This window comes from Lagopus muta, chromosome Z (assembly GCF_023343835.1).
Source record: "Lagopus muta isolate bLagMut1 chromosome Z, bLagMut1 primary, whole genome shotgun sequence".
Classification (NCBI taxonomy): Eukaryota; Metazoa; Chordata; class Aves; order Galliformes; family Phasianidae; genus Lagopus; species Lagopus muta.
Window position 1 is genome coordinate 16,740,194 of NC_064472.1, and position 24,037 is coordinate 16,764,230.

Consider the following 24,037-nt stretch of genomic DNA (forward strand, 5'->3'; position numbering starts at 1 on the left):
AAACTGAAGTTGGAAGTTGGGGAAAATGAAAGCCTTACTGTATCAAATCAAGTCTTTATATAGCATTTGATCTTCAAGAGTAAATGGAAGTTGATACACAGAGAAAATATAGCTGCTCCTCCTGTGTGGTCTTCCACTCTTTTAATCTACATTTTCTGAATCAGTTGCACTTCCTATATGGTTTGTATATTGTGGTTTTATGTTTTATTAACCTAGTTATCCATTGAATATATGCTATTTAGCATACAAAACATAGTTTGTCAACAAGATCTATAGGCCCGTTCCCTGCTCTGTGGTGTGTCCTCGTTTTTACTTCTGATCGGTCTAACCCCTCCTAGCAACTTCTAATTTTTCTAACTCTACTTCTTAAAAGCTATTATTATTTGTGGTTCTGAATTGACCTCTCTCAGAATTAGGAGGCTTTGGGGAGGTAGTAGCAAATGATAGAAGACAAAAAGAAAATGTCAACTTTGTTGTTTAGCATTTCACATTTTCAGGTTTCGTTATATTGGAATCTAGAAAAGAATATATATTCTTTAAAATTAAAAATGTTTGAGTGGATCACATCTCAGATTCTGAAAACTTCGGGGACCAAGTGTATAATGAATACGCTGTAAAAATCACAATAGTTTTCTGAGCTGTATTGTTGTGAAGAAACAATGAATGAAGTGAATGTTGTGTGATAGACATTGCATAGGCAATCTCATTGGAACTGTTTAATTGTGTAAGAGGTAAATTGGGAATCTATGTTATGATGCTCTCATCGTACTCATTACGTCAAAAAATAATAGCAATTATATTTATTCTCAAAATGCTATTAAAAACATTTAAGACAATGACAATTCACTACTTTTTTTAAGGGATATTTTATTGATTTAGTTACGTTTTGATTACCAAGAGAGAGGGAGAAAAATATCCTTTGCACATAAAGAGAAATAGCAACATTTTTAAAAATTATACTTAAACAATTAGTAAAGGCAGAAGATGCATGAATTACTTTTCTTGCAAATTTTTTCCCATCATACTGTCACCCATTATTTTTTTTCCCCATTGCTTATCATTAATCTTTTCAGAAGAATAAAACTAAGATTTGCTTTAGTATGTTCCCTATTTTGTATTTCCTGACTCTGACTGGAGGAAATAAAGCTGAAATAACACAAACTTTTCCTTTTTCTGCTGTTCAGTGAAACTGGAAATACCTACTATGTGATAAATAGTCTTTTTGTGATATTTTACTGCAGTAAGCAGGAAATAAAATGCTGAGAGAGACAGATTAGTATTGACCATTTGGAAACTTAATTATAGTAACAAGCTTTCTATGAGAACATCATCATCTCAGTAATGAGTAACAGAAGTATTTTAGTAACTGGTCATTATTTGAATGGTTTGACATGCAGCAAACATTATGAATTTTGATTTTTTAATTAACTGTTAAATTTCAGCAAATGATCATAAAATGCTTATTTCAGATAAAAGTTCTATATAACTGTTTTGTTCAACTAATCTTAATGCTTTATAAATTTGACTAAGTTTTGGTTCTTCTGTATTAAAGGCACCACTCTGCAGATGAATCAATGATTTAAAATTGACTTTAGCATAACAAGGGTAGAAGAAATCACTGCTAGAATTTCAGAACATAGAAAAGTGAAAAAACCTTATTTTCATGTATGTGTGGGAATGTGGACTAGTAATTCAGTAATTTTGACTTTTCAAAATAACATATAGGTTTTGGCTGCAGAAGTCCATCTCTAAATATAGCTGTGTATGTATGTCTGAGAAAGTACATTTTAAGTCTCTTGCTAGCTATGGTAAGCATGCTTAAAATGCCGTTTTCAACCCTTGTCATTTACCCTCAGTAACTGAACCTTGTTATCTAAAAGTCTTGGTTTTCATGCATATTGCTACTTTTTTTTTTTTTTTTTTTTTTTTTAGCTTTCATTCACCTCATTGGTGCATCCAATGTTGATGTGAAAAATGCAATGACTTTCAGTGGGTCTCTTGAAGACATGTTTGGGTACACTGTTCAACAGTATGAAAATGAGGAAGGAAAATGGTAAGTTGATTTTTTTCTTAAGTTTAAACTCCGAATTATCAGATATTCAGTGACTGAAGTTCTATACTGTGTTTCTAAATATGCCCAATATTTAAGCAGGATCGCTTTCTGTCAGTCTTCATCAGATCTCTTAAACTGATGAACCGCCATAGAGATGCATGCAAAGTTTGGGTGAAAAAAATCAAAGTCAAAATTTATATTTTCGTGATTTCCTCAAAGACAGAAATGAGTTCATAAATTGGGTAAATTCTCTCCATGCTAGAGCTGAGCTTTATGTTCTGTCCGAGCCCTCTTTTCTCCATTTACCATTCTCCATATTACCAAATAATTGTTCATCTTCCAATATTAACGTATCATCAGTGAAATTGCTCCTGCTGCACCTAACCTGTTTTACATATCTTTTCCTGAAGTGTTCTGTCAGTCATTATCTGAGCTGAGTTTCTGGTGTCTGTGGTGAGAAGGTTTCTCTGTCAAAACGTTTAGTAATACAATTCCTAGCTTCTCTTTTGGAGGCCTAATTGTATCTCTCAGTTGGTAATATATTGTCATCTGGGACTTGGCGCTGCCTTCTTCACCTGCTGTTTCCTTTTATAATTCTCCTGAATTATAAATTTGATTTTGGTGTGCTTACCATTATCATTACTTGTCAGTCTTTTGATAAGCAGTTTATGCTCTCGCCTCGTAAGAACTAACATCACAAGCAAATCATGGGGTTGGAGGACTGAAATAGCAATTGAATGGTGAAAGGTTTGGGAACCCTGAGGTCTGCATCGTTGTTAGCTGATTTCTCTGTTTTTCCACAAGCTTTGCCAGCAATCTGACATTCTTGATAAACCCCAGGGACTCCTGCTGGCAGCCTGGGATGAAGGACATGTGGCCACTTGACAGCCACGCTGCTCCGCGGTGCCTCAGTGGATCCTTTCTTCAGGCACCAGGCCTGCTCGGTGTCTGAGTCTGCACAGCATGGGAAGTGCTCACTGAAATGAAATCGCAAAGCCTGCTTTTGAAAGTGCTAGGTCTTGACTGTCTTTGTTGCAGGATGTTTAAATACCAATCTGCATTCAGATAATGAAAGAAAGATAAATAATGACCTTTTTTGAGCTAATTTAGACTTTTAGGAAGTGGCGTCCATTCTAGGAGCAGGTATTTTGTACAGTAATATTGCCGATGACTGTCCTGAAACCTTGTACATGCTAAAACTATATGAGCCAGAAGTTACTACTCTCCCATTGGCTGAAGGAAGACCACAGTCTAAGCCAATGAGTGTCAACATCTGTGAACACTGAACTCCCAAGTTGCTGTTAAGTTTTCAAGCTTTCAGCTTCCTGCAGTGTAACAACATACTGAGCAAGAAAGCTGCAGGCTGGTAGTTTAAATATAAAAAGCTTTTGTGGTGCTTTGTCAAGTGCTATAACTCTACCTAAATATCCCAGGTAGAGTTTTTCAACAGAAACAGATGTTCTTAAAACCAGATTGCACTTGTTTCTCAAAGAAAAAGTAGAGTCCACTGGGCCAACAGATAAAGTGGTTTTTCAAACCACTTAATTCACAGGACTCTTCTTTTTTTTTTTTTTCTGAAAAAAAAGCACAATATGTGGTCATAGTCCTACTGAGATTGATCACCTCTTGTGCGATGTCAAGCATACTCAGCTTTTCTGCAGTTAAATGGAAGTCAGAGATGCACTAGAGGTTGTTGTGCATGCTTCTAAGTTTTGGTGTATGCTGTAATGTTCTTTTTTCAGCTTGAAAGATCAGTCAGATATAATATGTGCTCAGACCATTTGATTTGCTTTTAAATATTAAAAAATCGTACTGGATCACAATAAGCTCTTTCAGTATATTCATTTGGAAGCTGGATGGTGTACTGGGTTTAAATTCTCCTTTCAGCTTCTTTTTAAAATCCTTAGACAACATCTTACCTGTATTCTGTAGTTGGTTCATATATCTTCTGCCTGGAATCATTAATCTATGATCAAAGGCAAAATTAGTTCTCACAGTAACTATTCATAATCACCTAAGTGTCCAGGAGCAAATCTTACATAACTATTACTCTTAATGGCAGGGTTTCTGTTTCCATCATGTGCTATGATTCCATTTTAACTTGAATTCTTCCTTTCACTTAATGGAGTCAGCCATTCACCGGGTAGCGAGGCTGACAAAGATGTGAGAACAAAAACAGCAGCCATCTCTAAAAAGCATTTTCTGCTGAAACACTGAATCTAGGAGTGAATGTTAATTTTTAGTGCTTACAAAATATTATGCAAGAATAGAGATTTTTGATCATATAATCTTTTTTTTTTTTAATTGCACAGAATAAAAGCCATCTATAATGTATTTTGAACTGCTGACTCAGATTCTGCTTGGTGTTTGAGAGCCTCCCCTTTTGAATTTGATCCCTGCTCAGCACTGACATTTGAAATTTTTCTCCTAAAATATATTAACAATCAAGAATGACACAAATAAAACATATTTTTCCTTCCATACTGCTCACAATGTTTTTCGAAAATCCACCCACTGATACTATTTAAATATATATTTGGTATATAGGAATATTTCCTTTCCATGTTCCTTTTTAAAGAAGAAACAGAAGAGCTTCTTTTTAATGTGTCTGAATGAGCAATATTAGACACTTTTCTTATTTTCCATTCTACATTCTGTGTGAAGAGCTTGCTGCAGGTATGTTCTATCTGTAAATTTTATTTGCCAATTCTCATGCATTTAGTGGAAGACGAAATTTCAGATAACATATTTAATTTGCAGGGTCCTTATTGGTTCTCCATTAGTTGGCCAACCTGAGAAAAGAACAGGAGATGTGTACAAGTGCCCTGTAGGAAGGGACAACCAATCCCCCTGCATAAAGCTGAATTTACCAGGTATGAAAACAAATGAAGCTGATATGTGGAGGTTTGAATTTTAAGAGATTTTTATTTAAGAAATAAGTGTTAAAGTTATTTCTATTGAGAAAATTTACTTCTGACTTCAGAAGTAAATGTGAAGGAAGTTCTGTTTGTAATGTCAAAAACATTTTTATTTTAAAGCTCCTCATTGCCCTTTGGAAAACATGCTTGTACTTGTAGAATGGGCATTGGCTGTGTTATCCAATTATTGTTATGACTGGCACTGATTGACTGTGGTTTGGAAATTCTGGCAGAAAGACCAAGGATCATAGATTCATAGGCCACCCTTTCCAAAGCTCCCTGGAGCCAATGAGAGCCTTCCTATTGCCTATTCAGTAAGATTTTGATAATCACATAACTACCAAGAGCCAAACTGAAGTACCTAAATAAGGTGCAGGTAAATATTCATCTGTTTCTTTGCCTAGTGTCAAGAGATACTCACTGCAGACAGAAAGAGTTTTCCCCTTGATATGAATTCTCCTAAATATGCCTGTCACCCTATTTTTTTCATTCTTTTCCCTTGAAAATCTTAATGTCAGTAATGTAAAAAAAAATCAAAAAGTTGCAAACATAGAAGCTATAATTCATGTATAGCAAGACAAGGAAAAAAAAAAAAAAGAATGTGTTCTATTTGACAAAACTGTGTGAACAATAATGTTTTGCTTTTATAGTGCTGTTATTTTTACTTTATTATTTTTGTAGTTAAAGAAAACTATTTGAGACAGCAACGCAGACAAATTTTCTGGGATAAAAGCCAGTCTCAATTTTTTTTCTTGTTCATTGGAACTGAAAGAGGAGGATGAAGGGGTGCTAAAATATTTGATGGAATCAGTGTCATTCTGTGTTTTATTTTAGAAGCTGGAAGCCCTATGGTAGCAGATATATACTTTAACATTTTGTTTCCACATTCTCAAATACTTAACATTTTAATCTATTTATAGACGCTACTTCAGTGCCTAACGTCATGGAAGTAAAAGAAAACATGACTCTTGGAACAACCTTAGTCACTAACCCGAAAGGAGGCTTTCTGGTAAGGAAGAACTTTTTGCCAATTTCAAGAGAAGTCTGTGTTTTCCTTAGGTACCATACCAAATATTTCACCCTTTTTCATCTTTTAAAGGCATGTGGACCGCTCTATGCTTATAAATGTGGGCGTTTGCATTACACAACTGGAGTCTGCTCCAATGTCAGCTCCACTTTTGAAACTGTGAAAGCAATTGCTCCATCTGTACAAGGTATGCATGCCACAGGAATTCTCTTGTGTGTCTGAAAATACAAAGTGCCAAACAAGATGAATGTATACACACAGGCATACCAAAAAGTACAAACTCCTCTCCTTAGCTAGTAGCATTACCAAGTTAAGTAAATGTTTTCATTGCCAGTATATAACCTAAATTCTTTCTAATTTTGGAGTTTATCTTCATATAAACAATTATTAGAGGGCTATGTAACATCCAAACACAATTGCTAAAATTAGTTGCTTATGTTTTTTACTTAAGGCCAAAAGGCTCTTGTTAAACAATGACAGCATGTTGTTAAAACTTAATTCAAACCCAATTTAGTAATATAAAAATCTTAAAGGCCTGGTACCTTGGAATATCAGAGAGGAATTGGTATTTAATAAGGCATGCTCACCAGTAAATATTCCAGTTATGTGATCTTCTAATCCCATTCTTAAACATCAGTTTGCAAGTGAGTGGTTTGCTGTTCAAAGGAATACCAAACCACATAAACTACCATAGAAAAGTTGTTGAATGACAATTTGCATCAAGCACGTCAGCTCAGACCCGTTATAGAGGGATATATGTTTATTAGTACGTCATAAAAGTAATTATTATAATCATAATAGTTAGCTGCAATTATATATTTGAACCTTATTTAAATCAATTACTACGTGGCCATCTGTGTTGCAGAGTGTAAAACCCAGTTGGACATCGTCATAGTCCTTGATGGGTCCAATAGCATTTATCCATGGGAGAGTGTCACAGCCTTCCTTAACAGTCTTCTGAGAAACATGGATATAGGTCCTCAGCAAACACAGGTAAAGTAATAGACATTTTATTGTTGTTTAACTTGCAGGGCAAAGAAAAAAATCACAGGAAATTAAGTAAGAGCACTGTCTATGGAACTCTTTGTAATTATAACACCATACTGTAATGGAGTGCAAGAACAAAGCAGCTGAAAACTACTACTGAGTCTGTCTATGCTGCTGAGTGGTGATGTCAGGGAGGCTCTCTCTTCTCCAGCTATTCAGTCTGCTTGAAGAGACCAATTTTCTAACTGAGTGGCAGAAGTTAAGTGTCTTAAGTAAGGCAGTCTGAGCTTTGTCCTTTCCTGCTCCCTTCCTTTTCACAGTTGCTTCTTGTCTTTATAGCACAAAGGACATTACTGCTCCTCTAAGACAGACATTCGTAGTTCAGACTCTTGATTGTAAGATTTCTGGAGCGGTGTTCAAAATTTTGTTCTGTGGAACACCAAGCATATAAATTTGAAATGACAATAGCAAATGGCTTTAAAGCTGCATTTCTTTAATGGCAGAAACTTCTTTTCTTCCTAAAAAGGCCCAAATTCCCTGCTGCAGTAAATCAGAGCAGTTTCATCAGAAGCTACAACCAATTATCACAGTTCAGGGCGTGATATGTTTCACAGAGTTTTCAATAGAGTATGCAAACAGCAATTTGACCATAAAATGAGGAAGGGGCCAACATTTTAACATAGAAAGTTTGATTGACAAGAACCTCCTGTCACTTGACCCTCTCTCTCCTCCCAAAGTAAAGGATTTTTTATGATCCTTTATGTTATTTGATGTGCTATAGGCCAAAAATCTTTTTGCTACTTCTCATTAGCTCCTGCAGATGTAAAGGATACAACTGTCCACAAAGAATATCTGTCATTTTCCAAGTTAATAGGGTTAACATCCAAGTCCGCTATTGGCTGTGCTGAATGCAAGCTGGTAAATTGTTACGTATAAACTGTCACCTTCACAACTGTGTCCTCTTATTTTATACATGCCACTTTCCTAGATAGTGTGAGGAAGAGGGAAAAACAGTGAGATGTAACAGAAGGAAAAAAAAAAATGCTCTTGGTCCTTAAAGTGGTGATTGCTCAAGTACACATAGTATCTTGGGAAAATACTTAAAGATCAATGGCTGCATGAAAGTCATTACTCCTTGTGCCCAAAGGGCTTCATGGAAAGAGTATGTAGGGCAATGAATGATACTGCACCCTCACCCTGTTCCTCACCCTGAGATTCTGAATTTTTTTACATTGCCACACCTCTTTTACTTGATTTTGGATTCCTGCTTTGTCCTGCACAAAAGGTCTTCTTGCTGATCTCCTGCTCACATTCCGGCAGTCAGCTATCTCCACCTGCAAAATCCTTTCTTTCCAAGTTTTGGCATAGTTACCCTTTCTTCTCACATGTATGCTTATTTACTCAAGAGCGTCAGCCTTGGCATCTGGTTACTAAAGAGCTGAAACATTTGAGGGGCAGATAAGAATGGGAAAAGGAAGAGAAAGATTGGAAAAATGGAAATGGAAGGCAAATATTTAAGGATTTCTGGGAGAACTCGTTACCTTTCCTGTCCCTTCCTCCTAAGAATTTTATCCTAGCTAGCCCTCTCCTTTCCCCCCTGCTCCCTATCTAAGAACGCACTCATAGCCACAGGCAGTAGAAAGTTTATTCTGCTTCTTCCACCCATGCTTTCTCCTTTCTCAGAGGTTGCATTTAAACTACTGTTGAATAGGAAAGAGGAGAAATAGCAGAGCAGGCTGGTTTCTTCTCCTTCATCTAGAAACAAAATAGAAATAAATGAGCAGTTGTTTACTTTCTCTGTTTTAACCATTTTTTCCTGTGTTCGTTTTCTTAGGATTTTTGAACTCATTGAAATCCAGTGTACTTTCACTGGCTTCAAATTGTTTTCTTCTCATTCAGGAAAGGAATGAAGTGATTACAGAATGGCTTCTTAGCTTGGGTGTGACTTGTTCAAAACTATGTTTTGATTACTGACTTAGAAGAATTATTTTCCACTCTCATTTACCCTGTGCATGAACAATAGCCATTAGGGTTGTGGTAAGTCAGAACAGAAATTCCTCAGTATCCCATTTGGCATATTTGAAAGTGAAAGCTAGAAGATTCAGATGCAAAAAGACAAATTTAGTATAATATTTTTCAGAAATGCTTCTTTCCTTTCCTGTTTTCCCTTCTCTGAAAAATAATGCCTTATTGATAGTTAAGGTACATATCCCAAGCCTAGGAATAGAAGTTGGAAAGAAAACATGACAACAGAGAAGAGGAAATGGAATATGGATTAAATGAGAAAAATAATGTGAAGACAAAAATATTTCTTTCTGCTTTATTTCACTTTTTAATACAACTGCAAAGAAATAACTTTTTTCTTTTTCTCTTTTAAATTCTATGGAGACAACTTTTTTTTAATATGAGAATGCACTTTTTCAATCCTTTGTATATGAACAACCTTCTCATAGAAGGATATTTTAAAAATACTTCAATATGCTTAATTCTAACTTCATAGCTCTACTGTAATGGCACTCGGAAATTTTAAAACATGTTTTTTATTCTCCATTAACACAAGAGAGCCATAGGTATTTGGCCTGATCCTTATTATGTCCCTAAGGATTGTATCAGTGGACTAATAAATCATGTCGCGTCATATCTTATATCCAGAAGAACAGAACTGTTTTAAAGAAGTTTTAAAAAAAATAAAAATAGAACGGAGAAAGGCACCTTTAGTGGCTTAAAGGTAATTTGTGTCTGACTCTTTTTGAGCATGGTAGACCAAACAAATTGTAGCTGGGTTTGGCTGTACTTCCCACACCCCTGTGATGTGAATCCCATCACGTAATTTCCATGTACAACATGGTTTAGTAATTGATTAGGAAAGCCAGAATATGCTCTCCAAAAAAGAGTCTGCTTTCACTAACAGAAGGAACAACGGGAAGTTATTGTCATTTAGAATGTTTTGTTCCAAAGTAGAACAGCCTTTTCACTTGCAATGTTCTCTGTTGCAATGGCTTTTTCATAGGAACTGGAGACAATTAAAGAATTATTCCCTTGTATAATATAGGATCTGTGGTATGCTAGGGTACTGAGCTTCGATTTAAGAACTGATGTTCAGTAGATTACAGTCAATAATGTTGGGAAAAATGTAGTTTTTTCTGAAGTGGAGCAGAATTCATGTTTATCACCATAACTCTACTGTGTTTTCCAGATTTAAATTAATTAGTTCATTTAAATTAGCGCTGCTGAAGTTATGCAGTTTGAAGATGTTTATTATCATATAATGGTATATTTGCACTGCGCTGGTATTTCATTAATGGTTTTCTGTTAGATTCAAACCTTCGTCACCATCTCATATAATAAAATTCTAATTTTAAAACTTGAACTTTAATTTATGATCCTGCAGGAGACCTGGACATGCAGCCTAGAACTGTTTTGTCTATTCTGAGAAGTTATGTTACCTTTTGTGAGGTGTGGCTCATCACTGATGCCATGAAAGACGTAGAACGTGATGACTAGTGTTTTCAACACTACTGCTAAGGAAGGGTCTCACAGAACAATTGTATCCCACAAGATAACCACATGCCCCTTTTCCTTCCTGATTTACAAGCTATACAACACAGCACAGTTCTCCAGACTCAGATGTTCTTCCTATTCACTTCCTGAGAAGGAAATGCTCAAAATGTTTACTTGCTGTGATCATGTACAGTGCTTCCTCTCAAGTAGGAAATGATACAAGTCAGTGTCTTTTTTTAGGAAAAAGACAACATCAGCATGAGTCTCTCAAACAGTGAAAGATGGGCAGATACTTATTATCCTGATCTTGGCAGAAGTCAGTGATCAGTTTAACCCTTGATGTCAATAAAATCTTCAGTGAAGGAGCCTGAATCCACAAAAGCAGTCTCACTGACAAACAGAAATCTCTTGCTGCGTTTCTTGTGCATGGTACTGAAATAATTGAGGCTTTCCTCCTGATCCAAAAGGCCAAGCATGATGAAAACCTGTTGTTTTTCATCAGTCAATAGTAATCGTTCTAAATGATCAACAGCATCCTTTTCAGATTAGGTTATACGAAGGAGACTAATAACTTGCTAATAATCATTAGCAAAATAAAATAATTATTAGAAATAGATTGTTGACTGCTACCACAAAAACAAAACAAAACAAAAAGAAGAAAAAAAATTCAGTCATGAATATAGTATTATCTACAGAACAGAAACAATGATATCATGTTGTCTCAGTGTTGCTTTCACAGACAGATGCCAAAAAACGGTTAGAGAAAAACTTAGAGAGAAAAGGTTAAAATGACTCGGGTGGGATAGATTTTGCATAATACTTTTGTAATTTTATTTAGATAGTGTTTCATAATGTTCATGACATCAAAGACTAGTACCAAAAATTCGACAAAATCTATTCTTCTACTGCAAGTCTCCCTTTTTGTTTAAATATAAGCAGTGAATGCCAGCAATCAAACATTGTGCATGGTCTGAGAGGCTATGAAAGTACCCCAGGAAACACTTGCAAAGCAATTGCAAAGGACGTACTAAGCCACCTCTAAAATAATGTGATGCTTAGTATCTACATGCTAGAGTGGTTTTAAAAATAGATGAGCGAGACATAAATGTGCCATGTAATACTGCATTATCCTAAATAATACCTATAAATTGCCATATGTAACATAAAATTGAAATATGCTAATGGAACACTGTGTGGATTCTTCCCAGTAAAAGCTGTCAAGTACCTGCCAAAACATTAAAAGTGACAGAAATGAATGAGGGAAATTAATTAGTATTTAAGGATATTGCTTATGTTCTTTTCATTTTACAGTTTGTTTTTGCAGCAGGTTCCCTCAAGCATTTGTGTTTGTTTTCAGTCCGGGGTTGTTGCATTTTTTTTGAGTCTTTTCATCACCCCCTTGTTCCAGGAGCAGCCATTTTGTATTTTTTCCTCTGACATTTGTCAGGGATATTATTTTGGCTTACCTCCTCTTGTGATAATGGTTATGCTCTTTTGTCTTTATAAAGATATGGTTGCTTAGGTCTTCCTCTCAACCCCAATGACCTAAGTTTATCAACAGAGTGTTGTTTCTAGGCTGTGTGTAGAGTAAATAGTCTGTTGATTTATAGAGCTTTATGTTTGGACAGAATTAGGAGTTGTATGTGAAGTACAGTCTCATATTCTTTAAGGAAATCCCTTTGAAAACTTGTGACTGCTTGTTAGGGCGTTGAGTGCCTTGTCCTAGAAGTGAGCAGATCTGCATTTCAAATGACCCTGTGTCAGGAAGAACAAGGAGTTGAGCTTGCATTTTACTTTGTTCCCATTTGTAATAAAGAAACAGCTTAGAAACTTGAGAAGATTTCATTGACGTTAACTGTTTTCCAGTTTCTATTTCTCAAATGCTTATAGGTACTTCATACTTGGGGAAAAGACATGGAGTACATTTTTTTCTCCTGGCTGTAGGTACAGATGAGCATTTACCTCACTGCAAGAGATGTAGCTACTTTCTTTAATGGTGGTTGATTTTTAATATAAATGTTGTGTTTCAGGTTGGAATTGTCCAGTATGGGCAGACTGTAGTCCATGAATTCTACCTGAATACCTACTCAACAACAGAAGAAGTGATGGCTGCAGCCCTGAGAATACGTCAGAGGGGTGGCACACAAACTATGACAGCCCTTGGAATAGATACAGCAAGGTAAGTTCACTAAATATTTTCCTGAATATGACAGGAACAAGTTTAAAAGATATCAAAAATAGGATGACTTCATTTAGCTAGATAAATGAGATTTAAGGTGAGGCTGGATAAAAAACCTGTCCAACCTCAATGACAGTTACATGTGGCACCCTGAAAAGGCAGCTGTTTCATGAATGAAGGAAATGGGAAAGAGAAAACACGTGGAATAAGTTCGTAGTCCTAAGCGAAGGCAATTGAAGGACTTGGGTATGCATGTAGGTTAGGTAGGAGCTGTGTATGCAGAGGGATAGATGAAATTAAGTTTTTCAGAGGAAATGGGAAAAAATTGAAATTTTAATATTAATTTCTTTCTTCTGAGGTTAAGATTATTGTGGGATTTAAATCCATGTTTGTCAACAAGTCCAGAAATTTTATGTCAGAAGTCTTTAAATCTTCTAGAGCACTGGGAAAATAAAAACTCATAGAATCTTAGAATGGTTTGGGTTAGAGAGTTCTTTAAAGACCAACAGGAGTGCCTTTTTGTAGATCAGGTTGCCCAAAGCTCCATTCAGCCTCACTTTGAACAATTCCAGTGTAGAGGCATCCAGGCTTCTCTGGGCAGCCTGTTCCATCCAGCACTTCACTTTTCTCATAGTAAACAATTACTCCCTTAGATTTAATCAAAATTTGTCCTGTTTTGGTTTAAAACCATTCTACCTTGTCCTACTACTACACTCCCCGACTTAAAAAAAAAAAAAAAAAAAAAAAAAGTCCCTCCCAGTCTATCCTGTAGACTCGCTTTGAGCAATGAAAGACTGCAATGAGGTCTCCTGGAGCCTGTTCTCAAGACTGAAGAATTCCAGCTGCTTCAGCCTATCTTCACGGAAGAGGTGCTCCTGCCCTCTGATCATCCTTGTGATCCTCCTCTGAATCTCCTTTAACCCCCTACATGGGTCACCTAGTCATAGAAGGAGATTGGTTTGGTCAAGCAGGACCTGCTTTATATGATTCCATGCTGGCCAGGCCTGATGCCCTGACTGTCCTGCACGTGCTGTGTGATCAGACTCTGAGATGGCTTTAGCACAGATTACCCAAGAATGAACTATATTCATACACACAAGTATAACAACAATCTGTACTGCTAAGCCTTTCATATTTTTTCCCTTTTCTCCTACTTCTAGCATAACAGCTTTACTTTATTCCATGACATAGCATGTCTCTCTTCCCAAATATTCTTCTAGTTTAAATCTGCAGCATCTTACTGATTAACTGTTTAAGTATCTGATTTGTTGATGCTATGCCTTAAACCCAACAACATTATTACTTTTTCTCAGTAATATTTGAGGAATACTTTGTTACAAGTAGGAATTCCATGGAGCCCAAGCAAGCTCACGCAGAATCAATTAGCAAATACTGAGAAAGTGTATGTGGTTCAGAAAGTCCCTGTGCACCACAAACCCTCACAGGCTGTTATGTACAGGAAGTATCAACAAAGTTTCCTCAGCTCTTGCAGTCCCTCCTAACTTCAATTTTTGGTTGTCATCCGAGATGAATCTTAGCTTTTATTTGCGTGGGCAGTCTTTAAGATTGGTGATACTTTTCTAAAAAGAGGAAGCCTTGCTTCCATCTTCTCCAGAACCCTATTCCACCGTTTACTTTTACGGTTCCGTGCAGAACCGTGTCATGCCCAGCCTGCATGAACACCCCCTCAGTGTTCCTTTCCCCATCTGCGGTGCTCATTGAGTCACCCACGCCTGCCGTCACTCACTGGGAGCCTACTTCTGCCACGTCTACAACATCCTGTTTTGCTGTAGATGCGTGCTGGTAACTGAAGAAATACTTCTGGCTTCTGAAAGTGCTGTTTTAGTATGAAAATAGACTTTTTTCAGATGTGGATTTTGGAGGAGGGGTTTTGATTGACATGTTTTTGTGTTTTTTTTTAAGCTACCAAAACTGTTTTTAAGATGACAGTGTATTCAGTTAGGAAAATAATTATTCACCATCCAACACTGTGCTTTTCTTCTGTCACAGTTGAAAGAATCCTTGTGAAACACTGACTGTAAACTCTCATCTAAATTCCAATTGGTCTTGTTTGTATTTGTTCCTGGTTAATTTTTATTTCTTTTTTCCTACGTTCTACTTAATGTAACATATTTTGTATCAGGGTTGACTAGCCAAAATGATGTGTGTGCAAGATGTTGACTTTGCCTTTTTCAAACCCTTTATACCTCCTTTAGGGAAGAGGCATTTACTGAGGCCCATGGTGCACGAAGAGGAGTACAAAAAGTAATGGTTATTGTGACTGATGGGGAATCACACGACAACTACAGATTACAAGAAGTGATTGATAAGTGTGAGGATGAAAACATTCAGAGATTTGCAATTGCTGTAAGTGAAAAGTAATGGGAATAAAAGTAGGAGTCTGAAAAGTGTTTCACCTTTCAGATGTCTGTCTAAAATGCTTATGTCACAGAATCTTGATTGAAATATAATCATTTCGGAGATTTGCAAAAAAAAAAAAAAATTACCTTTTTTTTCTGATCTTAAAGCATGAAAGAAAAAATTATCTGACAAGGTTTAAGGTTTAGTTTTGGTTGGTTTTGTGTATGTGGGTTTTTTTGTTTGGTTTGGTTTTTTCTTGTTCATTTGTTTTTTTTTTTTCTGTGAAGATAAATGAAAGAGTTTAAGAGGCAGTATAAAATATAATCTTTTTTTTTTTTTTAAAAAAAGGAATAGTGAACAGAGAAGATTAGTTCAAATCTTCTGAACAGTTTGTATAAACATGTTATCCACTTAGAAATAAACAATAAGAGCAAAGGTGCGTTATGGATGCACTGTGTGCTGGAATACTGAAGCTGTCATTTCATGTTTAGCAATATCAGTAGCTGAATGAGAGGTTAAATATGATGAAAGCTAACTCATACAGAGTGTTATGGAAAAAATAATGATAGATTTGGTGTAACCTCTGCTGTATTTGTATATTCTATGCTGGAATCATCTGTTTTTTTCTCATTAACTTTTAAGATACATTGGGTTGTCTCTGTTCCTGTCTCTCTCTCTTTTTTTCTCCTAGTAAGAACAACCTGTCTTATTAATACTCTCTGGTTCTGAGAACAGACTAAATAATCTCAAGCACCAAAACTGATGAAGTATAGATTTTTTATTTCCCCTTCATGCCTTAAAGAATGACCCTTGGTGGCATTGTTACCAGATGACGAAAAGCTTACTTTCCTTGCATGAGTAACCATACAATGGCATAATAGGGGATCAAACATTTTCAAAAAAGTAATTGTCTTTAAATAAAATCATAGAACTGAAGATTAGTTACATACAGGTGGCATTTTCAATAGTTGCATTTATAAAGCTAGAGAGCACTGAAAAAAAATGTCCTTGCTGATTATGCAGCAATTTTTAGCTAAAATCACTGTCTAAAACCAAATTTGAATTGCTTCAGTGTCCAGGAATGCTAGAACACTGAAATGTGTTTGGGGTTTCCCTCTCAAAGCAAGAAAGTGCACAGATTTATTTTTTTCCCCCCAGAAAAAATAAGTGTTTGTCAGAGAATTGGAAAAATTAGCCTTTTTATTCTGAGGCATCCTGAATTTTTAGGGCAGCAATTTTGAAACTATTAGCCAAATCTGAAGTCTTGTAGCATCATACTGAATGTAATGTCATGATGTATTTACAGGCAAAGTTATACGTTACAAAAACTAACTATCCTGTTCATAAATAAGTATGTCCTTAATTGTTTGTATATTGTGTTGTGAGAAGAACTGGTGGTACATATTTAGAAGTCAGTACAATTATATATTCTGTCTGGGACAGGGTTGTTTTTTGTTTGTTTGTTGTTTTCTAAATTAAGGTCTATGTCAACAAATCATAGGAATTTTGTGATGAAAGGATGAAAGCAGCAGTTGAGGATAATATATATAGTACACCATACAATTGCTTTGCTTGCTGTTATTGGTGCTTGCAGAAAAAAAAAAAGAAAATAGTGAGCTCTCATACAGTTCTGTTCTAGTTACAAAACAATGGCTTTTATTCAATGAAGGCTATAAATCTGAGGGAGGTTTTAATAGAACAATGAAGGTTAGATATGATTTTCTAATATTTTCTGACTACCTTCCTCTAAGGTATCTTTTAAAAATAGGATTTAAAACATAACCTTGGTTCTCTTTTTTTAATCCTCTATAGATTCTTGGCAGCTACAGCAGAGGAAATTTAAGTACTGAGAAATTTGTAGAGGAAATAAAATCAATTGCCAGTAAGCCTACTGAAAAGCATTTCTTCAATGTCTCAGATGAATTGGCTCTTGTAACTATTGTTGAAGCCCTGGGAGAGAGAATATTTGCCCTTGAAGGTAGGACATTATTTAAAATTTTACTTTATGCCTGCATTACTGCTGAGGCAAACACAAGAACACTTGCTTTTATCTTCTTTTTCAGTGTATTATGCTGCATAAAATGTGTTATGCAAGTATTTTTTCAGCTGATCATAAAGATATTTTACAGTACACATCAAAAACATAGATAATAATTTGAATTATGTTCAGATGGATTAGAGCAGATGGAGACAGTAGCCTAGAAGGGTAAGAAGGGTCACTATTACCATTTTACCCCTGGGTGAACTTGAACTCGCCTTCTCTTATGTAAAAGAGTGTGTCCTAGACTGCCCCATGATCATGTGTTTGTCTGCCTTTGCCTTTAAATTCTCTTCATGGTTAGTTATTAACTACAATGTATTAGTTTGCTGTACAAGTTAATGTGAATTTTGTATAGAGAGTTGGTAAGATATATTTTTTCTTTTGGAAATGCTTGTGATTGTCAGATTTTAACAGAGTTAAGTTATCTCCTAATATCTCCTCACATTCTCCATCCAAATTAGGCAACACCATCCAACTCTGTTTCAAGTACAGTGCTGGTAATAGAAGACTGAAGTTTATTAGTTATTAATTACAGTGACCAACTCTGAAGGGCTTAGTGTCACACAAAGACAACATCCATCTGTTTGGGCTTATTTTTTTTTAACATTCCAGCTTTCCAAGTAGCTAGAATTGTGTAGTTTATGGCTGGAACAAAAGATAATGTTGAGTTGAATGTCAAAATAAATAAATAAATAAATATGAGAGATTATATTAAAGGTCTTTAAATTTCCGTTAATGTTTCTTAGACATATAAGTGTTTGTAGTGTATCATTTAGTGTGAGTTAAATGTTTCTATCATCAGTTGTTTGCTACTAATTTTTTTTTCCCCATTTTGTATATTCTTATTTTTTTCCCTTTCTGAAGGATTTTATTTCCTCATTTATAAACCAATTTTACTTGAGACTAATTCAACTCTCTGAAAACCCAAGTTTAGCTTACTGAAGCTTACTCAGTACTTTAAAGTTCAGGGAATAGAAGCTCTTTTGTTAAGTGTATGTTTTATAGGAAGAATACACTTTCAGTTACAAAACAGTTATTCAAAGAGAAGTTGAAAACAGCCATGAGTTTTTGAGACATAAGAAAAATCATTGTCTTTTATTATTAGAATGAAATCTGTTAATCACCCCTATTATATATAACGTAATTTTAATGAAAATGTAATAGACTGTTTTATTGGTCCATGGCAGGACAAAGGATATTTCTGGACATCAGTACACTTTGAGTACTCGGATTCAAGGATCACATTATAGTACAACCCACTGAACAACAAAATGTAGCCAGAAGAGACAGTGTAATTTTGTTATGCTTCACCTTGTCCCTTTCAGTAGTCTGTAGTCATCAGGTAATGCTAGCTACCACATGGAGTCCCAGCCTATGCAAATAGCAGAGGAAACTGTGCTGGCCTTGACTTTCTGTTGATGAGAGAATGCTTTCTTTAGCAGGCTCTAGCCCTTCCACTGGCATTAGTAATTAGTAAATTAAATTAGTAAATTGGTAAAGAAAAGACAAACATTTAAACAAGTTTTGTGTTCTAATGGTACAGTTGCAGTTAGGTAGATGAAGAGGAATCTAGCGATGTGATTGAATAATAGAAATATTACCTGTTTGTATAATTAATAGGACTCCTTTAGTATGTGGTATTTTCAGCATATTTCAGCATACCTCTTCTAAGTATCAGCAAGTTCTGCAGTATTCCTTGAACTCAGTTTTAATTTTCTGCAGAATATGCAGAGGCAAATATCTGCTTCTTGAATATTACAACTTTGTATTTGAAATAAATTATGAACTATTAGTATTCTTGTACTTTGATATATTTTTGCCATATTTTCAAATTTTGTTTCAGATAGACTTGGCTGTATTACAAAAAAAGTTATCCAAACATCAAGAAAAAAGGTTAAAAATTGATTTCTTTCAGCCTGTACGAGTTCTAGATAACTTCATACCCAAAAGCCTCTTTAATTTCCAAATCTTCATTAGGACTTCAGTCTGTTCCAAGATTTCTGCATGAGGCCCCTGTGAAATGAAACAATTTATACCCCCTCTTCCACCTGCAGAAGTCTCAGAAATTGCTTCCTCTGTCTGCAAGGCAAACTAGAGTGGAAAGTAAGATGAGATCTTAGCTTTATAACAAAATATGATGAGACTCAGTCATTAAGAATTTCAATAAGCCCCTTTTTGTTGATTGTTTAGGCATGGCTTCCTGCTCTACCCAAAGCATTGCTGGAACTATTCTAGATTTGCAACTCTGTCCATGGATACATTGTGGTGAATGGGAAGAAAAGCAGATTATTTCTGTCCCTCACAGCTTTCTTGGGACAATTTAGTTCACTGTATGTGTGCATTGTGTTAAGACTATACAGTGTAGCTGAACTGATTTCTGTATGTAATGTGGAGGTCAGAAGAAACTGGATTCATGAAATTCTGTATCTGAATGTGCTTCAAGTCTTAATCTAAATAGCCTTCTGCTAGTATAGGAGTACATCTGATATTTTTCCTCTGGTAGATTTCTTGGTTTTGTTTTGTTTTCTTTGTCATTAAAAATACTGCAAAGGAAAATTCGGAGAGAGCTGAGTAATGAAATCCAACAAAAACTCACATTTGACAGCCAGTGGATTTTTACACATAATCTTTTTCATATGTCTCTGTGTCTCATGGCGTGTACTTCTCATTTTAACAGCATATTTATGTTTTATCCAATATGTAGGCAGGCACAAATGTTTTTTCACAAAACATCCTTTATTAGATGCTTGGCAGTTTGAAACTCAATGGAAAGTTAGAGTAAAGGCCATTATCTAAGCAGAATTCAGAAGTGCATATACTGACAGTACTAGCATTGTCTTCTGCCTGAAGCTATGAGAGTCATGTCTTTCTCAGCTCATTAACAAGCATCTTTTGTTGCATGATTAATGCTGTTACTGAAAAACATTATTTATCAGCAAATGTGCAACTTAAAATCTTTATACTCAAAAAGAACCAATTTTTTCTCAGACTTAGCAAAGCAGCTACATTTTGTGAAACACACTGGCCCATGTTTGTATGTGGAACATTTTGTGTTTGAGTTCGTCTGCTTACTGTAGCTAATCATAAATCCCAGCAATTAGCAAAGACATACATGAGTGAGCAGCCTTTGTGGTTTAGCTGCTGAGTAGCAGAAGTTCAGTATTATTTAGTAGTCCTGATGCCTGAAATTTGTGCAGCCGTATCTGGCTATGCCTCAGTCTCATTCACGCTGTTTGAGGTTTGCCTCAGTGCTCAATTGGTAGCAAATTATCAGTTCTTCTTGGACAAGCCTCAGAACACAGATCTTAGTTCCTTTGTGATGCCTGTTACCATGTCATGCTCTCAAGAAGGAATCAATATGCAGAGTATAGTTACCTTACTTGTGATGCTTATGTACCTGACAGCAAAGCACCCTGCTGAAAGCCTGCCAGTTTAGTACGTGGTATATGACTACCTGAAAAGATATTGACAGTACTACTAAATCACATGATACCTTATTCATTCAGTCACTTAAGAGAAATAGAAACATTTTCATTTGAATTTCTGGGAAGAATTATTGTTCCCAAGCCCTTCCCTAACATTTATGAATCTTGGAATGTTGAGATTTTCCTAATTTGTTTTTAACAAAGGTTCAAATGTTTTTCATTTAAACTTCTACCAGCTGCCTACAAATTTTTAGTTGCTTGAGTATGAGGCTGGGGTTACATGGATGCGTTTTATTGTTCGCTTAGCTCAAGTGGAAAATGGCTTAACCGTATTAATCAAACATTCCAAACATATTTAACATCAGCCTGAGGTCAAATCTCAGTTTTAGCCCAGCAGTATTACTTGGACAAGTTCTGAGACATGATCTTAAAATGGAAATGGTTTCTTTCACTTAATGGTAACACAAATCTTAATTTCTGTATTTATTGTGAAAATCTGTTGAAAGTTATATTCACAAAACAGTCTTGATAATTACGTTGTCCTTTACTATCATGCAAGCATTTTCATTACACATCTTTTTTTGTTTAATAGCAACAACTGATCAGCAAGCAGCGTCATTTGAAATGGAGATGTCACAGGCTGGTTTTAGTGCTCATTACTCCCAGGTAAACAAGCTGTCTGAAAAGAGAAGTTAGTTTACAAAGTAGATTTTTGTTGGTAATACCACAGATTTTGAATGAGCATTCAGAATTCTTTCTGCAGCCCTGCTCCTTATTTGCTGTTGGATATTTCCATATTTCCTTTAGACCAGTATTCTGCACAATGTACATGAAGAAGAATTTTAAACAGTGGGAGAAAATAAGTGTCTTATTCACACTAATTCTAAATGTGATGCTCCCATACTATTTTTCTACGAGGGAAATATTCTATAATATGTTAACTGTAAAACTGTTCTCTATAAATATTAATATACAAATTGTTATTATGTTGTATTGATGAACTTTAAACTGAAGATATATATGTAATGACTATTTCTGTAATGGATGTGGTTTGAATTATTAGTAACACAACACATTTTTAGCTCTATTAATATATTGAATACCTCAATTCTCAGGGGGTAAATACTTAGGAAACGGGATGTCAAAATCCCTGGGAATATTTGTTAGTAGAATAAATCACTTCCTGCAAATGTTATTTATTTTTGAAAATCAGAAAATTCCTATGCTTGATGTACACAAATTAAATGGAAATTTAGCATGAGATCAAATAAACTGGAAATAGTTACACTTTAAAGATGTGAAAAAGTAGTGACAGTTGAAAAGAGCACAAAAGGAAAATAATTTAACTGAGCAGACTTTGAGTCAGACAAACTGACATCCATAGGAAAACCTTCTATGCAGCTTTGTTTACAACTCAGCGTATCACTGGTAAAACAAAGAATAACATACCTTCATCAGGATTTAACATAAATACTTCACTGCAGAAATACTCTGTGTCCATTTTCACTGTGTGCTATGAGCTTGTACATTATCCTTCAAACGCTGTACTTCACCTTACATAGAGGTATTATCCTCATAGATAACCTTGAGAAGATTTCTAAGGTTATCTATTTGGTAGAGTGCATGTTTGAAGTTACCACAGAACTGAACTGCTGTCAGAGCTTGACTTCAGTAGTGGGTTCTCAGTTCTTTTGTGTTGAAGGACTCAGGGTATCTGATGTCTCTTTTATCAAGAAGACGGCATTCCTACCTTCCAGCAAAGCAAATGGTGTCCTTGACAAAAGGTGCTTTTTAAATACAAGTTCAGCAGAGCAGAGAAAATTTCATCTTTCTAAAAGTTCATCTTTGGACTGCATTTTGATGTACTTTCTGACTAGTTTTGCTAAATCTCTTTCATCTTTCTATCCTGTGTGTCATTATGGGCTAAACTTGCAGGAGATATATTTCAATCTGTTACTTTTCCTGAATGGTCAATGTTTTTTTTAATTGTGTGTGTTTTTATCAAAAAGTGTGAGACATCCTCTAATTGGGAGGCCACAGTATTTTAAGAAAAGCAGGACTAAATCTGATGCGCATACAGAAAGCATTGCCCAGCTAAGCGCTGTGATGAGAAAAGGTTCACATAGATAATAGCTTTTTGTTTTTCTCTACACAAGGATTGGGTTATGCTTGGAGCAGTTGGTGCATATGACTGGAATGGCACAGTGGTCATGGTGAAGGACAGTGATATTTCAATACCAAGTAATGACACTTTTCGTGACAGACATTCAGAAAAAATTGAACCCCTTGCAGCATATCTAGGTAAGAAAATTAGCCCATATTGTAACATTTATCTTACATTCTAAGTATTATCTATTAGAATGAATTATCTTACATTCTAAAAGTCTGGGAAGTTTTATAATTTATAGAGATGTCTATTGTATGATTTTTTTTATTCTTTAAGAAGCAATCAATAAAAAGTTAATCTGAACACTTGTAACCTTAATTATATCTGGACTTTTCTCCAATAAAGATCTCTAATGTGTTCAGAGATCTCGAAAATTCCCCTTGCACTCTTCTCAAGCTTTTCTCTGCCTTCATAAAAAGCTTTATATAATTTCCATGTAAATCTTCTTTACTTAAAATTAAGCAGTTTTCTATCACTTGGTGGACAATATGAAGAGCTTACCACCATCCTCCTTATAATAATGTATTATATATCGGCAAGCTATTGTTTTTCTTTTAGGCATTTATACCAAAAGGCATCTCTGTTGCCTTGTGTGCTCCACTGGGTTCTTCTTTCTATACCTCCTGGCTCTCTCATACCTTCTCTCATTTCATCCACATTCTCACTAGTGAAAAGTCACCAAAAGAATCATTTAATCTTTTCCACCAAACACATTTTTTCCTTATTTACAGATTTCCATTAACTTTTTTTAATATCTCCAATTCAGGCCTATTCACCAGAGTACTTGCAATTTTACTATAATTTTTATTAACTACAAATTTTATTAGTCTTCACTCAAGTTGTTAAACTGTCACGAATACTAAAGAGAGATGAGTTCAAAATGCTCCTGGAACATTTTGACCAGTGTCAGACCAGGACACTATCATTTTGACAGCCAATGACAACTGTTCTTTTCAACCAGCTATTGTGATCAGCGGTTCTTTGTCTGGCTAGAGGCCTTTCGCAAGTTGTGTCTGTCAGTGGTCAGTCTTCAACATCTTTATCAATGACACAAACGATGGAATTGAGTGCACCCTCAGCAAGTTTGCAGACAATGCCAAGTTGAGTGATGTGGTTGATACATTGGAGGGAAGGGAAGCCATCCAGAAGGACCTGGACTGGCTGGAGAAGTGAGCCCATGTGAACCTAATGAGGTTCAACGAGGCCAAGTGCAAGGTGCTGTACTTGGGCCGGGGCAGTCCCAGGTATTAATACAGACTGATGGAAGAACCCCTTGAGAGCAGCCCTGCAGAGGAGGACTTGGGGGTCCTGGTGGACAAGAAGCTGGGCATGAGCCAACAGTGTGCGCTTGCAGCCAGAAGGCCAACTATATCCTCAG

At 35.7% G+C, this 24,037-nt stretch overlaps 1 protein-coding gene across 1 annotated transcript in view; it reads left to right on the plus strand.

Moving 5' to 3' along the window:
* The window catches only part of ITGA1 (integrin subunit alpha 1), a 71,552-nt gene that overhangs the window by 25,073 nt on the left and 22,442 nt on the right, over positions 1-24,037 (plus strand). Inside the window, exons 2-11 of the mRNA XM_048931309.1 lie at positions 1,933-2,053; positions 4,814-4,926; positions 5,892-5,980; positions 6,071-6,185; positions 6,864-6,991; positions 12,517-12,665; positions 14,882-15,032; positions 16,839-17,004; positions 21,085-21,158; positions 22,649-22,793. Coding sequence (XP_048787266.1) covers positions 1,933-2,053; positions 4,814-4,926; positions 5,892-5,980; positions 6,071-6,185; positions 6,864-6,991; positions 12,517-12,665; positions 14,882-15,032; positions 16,839-17,004; positions 21,085-21,158; positions 22,649-22,793 — 1,251 coding nt within the window. The remainder of the gene's footprint in view (positions 1-1,932; positions 2,054-4,813; positions 4,927-5,891; positions 5,981-6,070; positions 6,186-6,863; positions 6,992-12,516; positions 12,666-14,881; positions 15,033-16,838; positions 17,005-21,084; positions 21,159-22,648; positions 22,794-24,037) is intronic.